The sequence below is a fragment of the Physeter macrocephalus genome, unplaced genomic scaffold (genome assembly GCF_002837175.3).
Source record: "Physeter macrocephalus isolate SW-GA unplaced genomic scaffold, ASM283717v5 random_72, whole genome shotgun sequence".
NCBI lineage: Eukaryota > Metazoa > Chordata > Mammalia > Artiodactyla > Physeteridae > Physeter > Physeter macrocephalus.
Genome location: NW_021145358.1, coordinates 38,697 through 44,088, shown reverse-complemented (window position 1 = coordinate 44,088; position 5,392 = coordinate 38,697). Strand labels below are relative to the sequence as shown.

The following is a 5,392-nucleotide window of genomic DNA, read 5'->3' as shown; positions in this document are numbered from 1 at the left end:
AGGGGAGCACCTGCCCCCTTCTTTCACCGCCCACACCCACTACCCCCCCCCCCCCGCCTCGAGCCCAGACAGCTGTGACCACCGATCACTGATGTGGCCACTTGTTCCCGAGTTTTCCCGCCAGGACGTGACCCAGCACCCAGACCAGCCCAAGGAGAAGCATGAGAAACATTCGTGGGGTGCACTGCCTCACCAGCCGCGTAACATGCCTATTGCAAACCCCTCTCTGGATCAGGGTGGGACATAAATGGATACGAAGGAACATGTGGTGACCAACTAACCAAGGGAAGGCAGAAACCAGAGCGCTCATGGGGGAGAATGGCTGCACCCTGCAGGGCTGGAGCCCTGGCCGCAGGGAGCCGGACACAGCACAGCCCAGAGCCACCTCCTGGGGTGGGGGTGGAGCCGACAGCAGGCTGCACGGGCGCTCCAGTGCCCAGGCCCGGAGTGCCCTGAGGGCCGGCCTCAGGCGAGGGTCCGTGGGGCCCAGGGAGGACATGGAAATCCAGAGCCCAGGGCAGAGAAACACAAGGCTTCATGGGAAAAGGGAGGGTGCAGAAATCTCAGGCAGAGACAAAGGTGCTTTCTGCTCTGCTGCTGGGGAACAGAGGGTTTTCAGCCCCGAGTGCTGTGTCCTCAGAGCAACGGCCCAGCCATGCGGAAAAGTGTGTCTCCCGGACGGAGAACATGAGCTGCAGCCTAAATGGGAGGCCCATGCCCCATCCCAGCCCCTCTCTTTCAGAGCAGCCCCCCTTGCCGTTCCTATGACGATGGCTGACGAGGCCCTGAGCTGCCTGGACACCAGAGGAGCCACTCACGCTGGCCGTTCCCCCAGCGCAGGACAGCCACTCACCACTCCAGGCTGTCCCCTTGGTGCAGGGTGCGCAGGGCTGCGTCCGGGTTCTGGTTGTGGAAGTAGATGGAGGCAGCCATGAGCAGGAAGGTGGTGTTGGTCACGTCCACGGTCCGGCTCATCTCCCGGTCCAGCTCGGCCACAATCCCATCCCTGCGAGACGCAGCTGCTCAGAGCCCGAGGCAGGGGCGGGAGGCGGCCTCTCCCCCGTGGGAACAGACAGGCCTAGAGGGTGAGTCAGGGCCCCCCGGGCACAAAGCAGCGGCGGGCAGGATAGGCCCAGCTGTCTCTGCCAAGCCCCACTAGGTGCCAGTCTCGCCACCTCCCCACCAGGCACTCCTCACCCCTCGCATAAACAGGGAAACCAAGGCCAGGAGAAGCGGGGCTGGGTGCTCCAGGCCCTATGGGGAGTGTGGGGCAGGAAGGGCCACGCCTGGCTCTGCCCACGAAGCAGCAAAAATGACCATCCAGGTCTTGAGCTCCACTGGCCCTCAGTGCTCGGGGGCTGAGGTGTCCACGCTGCCCTCCATGCACAGGGACAGGCTAGCTCAACGGGGACACCTCCACAGGGACATGAGGCCACACAGGTGAACCTCACACTGGTGACGTCACCAACTTCCCGAGGAGGCCAGTGGTCTCAGCAGAGGGTCCTGATCTACCTCGGTCAGCGTCGGGCCTGGGTCCTGAGGGCGGCTGTGCAGGACGACACCCCAATGACAGGGTGGCTGCCCCCGGTTCCCGAGCTTGTAGTGCAGGCTGCTCCCGGCCAGTGGACGTCGTGAGGGACTGGGGGCTGGGAGCCGGCAGCAGGCTGGAGTTCAGGCTTGCCCGAGGCCCAGCCGGACGCCCTCACCCGCCACAGGACACCCGAGCCTCAGTCTGCTTAACTGAAACGAGGAGCTGCAACTCCTTGTTTCAAAGGGCTGCTGAGCGGTTAATGAGAGAAGGGAGGCAAGGGCCCGGCCCTGTGCCACTGCTGGACAAATGCTGTGGCTTGGGACACAGAGTCTCGACAAGTGCATACGATTCATGCGGGTTGCTGGGGGCTGGTGACCAAGTGCCTGTGTACCTGAGGGTCCCCGAGGGCCACTGGAGGGCAGGGATGTGCCTATTACTCCCTCTGCACCCACCAAAGAGGTGCCTGACGGACAAATGACTTCAAATCTGAGTCTCTTCCCCGCTCTGCACAGAAGGACTGTGTACAGGGATCACACAGGGTTGGCGTGAGGAGCCCCAAGGCCACCTCACAAAGCTTCCTGCCTGGTTCCTGGCACACAGGCTGTGAACACGGTGCCTGCTCTTGTCCTTGTAACGTTAGTGTTGTACGTTGTTACTGGAACATGTTGTGGTCATCCTTACGGGCTCCAGCACTTTCTCCACCACCTGCTCGCTGGGCAGTTTGCATGGGGCGGTGGTTTGTACTGCCAGGATGGATGCACCGAGAGCTGCTCTGCTTTCCCGAGCACCTGCTCCACGCCGTGGGCTTCCTGCGGGTCCTTTTCTGTAGTGCTCACAGCAGCCCTGGGGCTCCTTCCCCTTCCGAAAGGAGAATGGGGTTTGTCACCCCAGCCAGAGACGTGCACAGAGAGGGTGAAGTGATGGCCTCAGGAGGCTGCCTGTCTTAGTGTCCTGGGGTTGCTGTCACAAAGCCCACAAACCAGGGAGGGGATCAAAACAACAGGGGTTTATTCTCTCCCAGCTCTGGAGGCCAGCAGTCTGAAATCAAAGTGCTGGCAGGATTGGTTCCTTCCTCCAAGGGAAGATCTGTCCTGGTCCTTCCTCCTGGAGCTGTGGCAGTCCTTGGTTTGTGTTTCTTTCACCCCAATCTCTGCCTCCATCTTCGTGTGGCCTCCGCATCTATGTCTTCTCTTCCATCTCTTATGAAGATACCAGTCACCGGATTTAGGGCCCACCTTATATCCAAGATGATCTCAAGATCCTTAACCACTTACATCTGCAAAGACCCCCATTTCCAATGAGGTCAGGTTCACAGGTTCTGGGGGTCAGGACATGGATATGTCTTTTGGGAGTCCCCATTCAGCTGCCACTGCTTAAGCCTCTTTGAGTAAATCCTTCAAGTGTCTGTGGATGAAGGAGCCTGATCACAGAAGGTGGAGCACAGGGCACTGCCCTCCATGAGGAAGGAGCAGAGCAGAGGTGGGGGTCACAGCAGATAGTTGTACCCACACTTGGGACTCACAGATGGCTGCAGCAGCCTCCGAGGAAAGCGTAGTGTCAACAAGGTCATGACCACATCCTGGTCTAAGTTCCACAGGGCAGAGATCGGGGGGAGGGCCCCTCTGTGAGGCGTCACAGTGCTGTGAGGGGCGGCCTGGGTGGTGCAAGGGCCCTGGGGCTGGGACAGGTAGGCGGGAATCGGCTCACAGAACAGAGTGGCTCCCTGTCGTGGGCTATGCTGCTCCAGCCTTCCATCCCAGCCGCCCTCTGGGGAGTGTTTTACCTCCGAAATCCCAGGAGGCCTCACGACCAGCCCATTCCGAAGGGCGAGGGAAACCGAGGTGCAGAGGGGCCATGGGGCCTGCTGCGTCAGGCTGGTGCTCCACACACAGGTGAGGCAGGGCCACACGACCCCCCCCCCCGGCAGAGGCCGAGTTCACGTGCACCTGGGCGAGCATCCCAGCCAGCAAGGAAGAGCCCACACACCTGCCTGTGCAGGAACCACCTGAGGCCAGCAGGGCTGGCCCGTGAGCTGTCTCAGACCCCGACGGAGCAGCAGGTAACAGGCGGGCCTGGTCCTGGGATGCTCATCACTTCCAGGTCCCCGTAGCCGGGACCACCCCACCTCTCCTGGCCATCGCCTGAGGGAGTCTGATGACGGCTGGTCTGTGGCACAGGTGGACACACCCAGCTCAGGGTGAAGACTTGCTGTCCCCTCCCACCCTCCATCTGCACAGAGACGAACGACGCGTGGCGTGGCTGCTGTTCCCTCCCCTGCACAGTGGGTGAGCAGCAATGGCTGGAAGACTGGCTGCAGGGTCCCCACCCTTATGTACCAGGGGAGGCCCTCCTGGCAAGAATGAGGCCCTCACAGTCCCTAGGTGTCTGTACACAAGTCCTCATCTCTGATCCCCAGCCCCCCGCCCCCTTCGAAGCAGGGTCCATCACTGCCTCCCACTGTGCAAGTGAGGGAAACTGAAGCTCAGAGAGGTGAGAGGGCAGAGGAGGGATACCAGCTAGACATCCTCTGCCCACCCAGGTCCATCCACCATGCCCCAGGCCCGCCCCCCACCCAACCTCACCGCCGGCTGTCGCTAGCCAGGTACTCAGCAAACATGCGCACGGCCTGGAGCTCTGGGGCCGAGGAGGGCTTGATCTCATCCAGGACCACGCCGTACTTCCTCTGTGGGCAAGATAAGCAGGCTGTCAGCTCCGCCCGAACTCCCCGTGGGGTTTATATGTTCTCAGACCCCAGGAACATACAAGGGCTTCTTGGCTCCAGCACTGCCCTGGTGGAGCCCCAATACCAGGGGCTGGTGCCCACCGCTCCCAGGGACCCCCTCAGCCCACGGGTGCCATCCCCGCTGGAGCACGCTGTGGAAGCCAGCACAGCATCACCCGTTAGCTGTCGTGCCACGCTGCCCACTGCTCTAGCTGGAGACCCTGGCAGGTCACTGTTCAGCCCCCGGTGGTGAAGTGACGGGGTGAGGGCCCCACCAGCTCTGGGGGTGGGGTGCGGTGGTGTCACCAGGGGCAGGGGGTCTGGGCACTGGCTTCTATTGAGCAGAACATGCACCCCATCGACAGACACCCAGCAGGGAGGTCACTGCAAGGAGGGGAACTGGAATCAGGGACCCATTTTTCACTGTTTTTCTTTCTAGGTAGTTTCAGTACTTTCGTTGCCACCGACATGTATTCATCTTTTAAAGATATATATACACATACGAATATATGAACACATCCAAGGAGATTCTGGGGTGCGCCGGGGCACCCTACTCTGCTGGGGACCACACACACTGTCTGGGCCCCAGCTTCACCCTGGAGGTTGGTTGGGGGAGGGTGGTGAGGGGGGCTTGGTCCACAAGGTTGAAGTTCCATCAGGCTCCAGAATGCTCCATAGAGGGAAAGATGCAAACAGACCTGGGAAACCATCCGAGGCCTGATGTGAGGTGGGGGCATCTGTGGAGCCATGTACCCACAACAGAGCAGTCTACGGCTGTGGCTGTGGGACGAGGTTGGCGGGAGGCTGGTGGGTCTGGGGTGGGAGCAGGGTGGGGCACAATTCAATCCTGTCTGCAGAGTCCAGATGGTTTTTAGAACAGAAGAATGCAGTCTTACTGCATTATCAGGGTAATGCTGCTTTTTAAAAACCCTAGTGTCTGTGGAAGCAACCTAAATGTCCATCAACAAAGGAATGGATAAAGAAGACGTGGTACATATATACAATGGAATATTACTCAGTCATAAAAAAGAACAAAATAATGCCATTTGGGCTTCCCTGGTGGCGCAGTGGTTGAGAGCCCGCCTGCCGATGCAGGGGATACGGGTTCGTGCCCCGGTCCGGGAGGATCCCACATGCCG

The 5,392-nt window shown here is 60.4% G+C and overlaps 1 protein-coding gene across 1 annotated transcript in view; it reads right to left on the bottom strand.

Moving 5' to 3' along the window:
• Positions 1-5,392, bottom strand: part of COPE (COPI coat complex subunit epsilon) — a 17,925-nt gene that overhangs the window by 5,440 nt on the left and 7,093 nt on the right. The window contains exons 3-4 of the mRNA XM_007116946.3: positions 4,114-4,214; positions 854-1,006 (exon numbers count right to left, since the gene is read on the bottom strand). Of these exons, the coding sequence (XP_007117008.1) occupies positions 854-1,006; positions 4,114-4,214 (254 nt within the window). The remainder of the gene's footprint in view (positions 1-853; positions 1,007-4,113; positions 4,215-5,392) is intronic.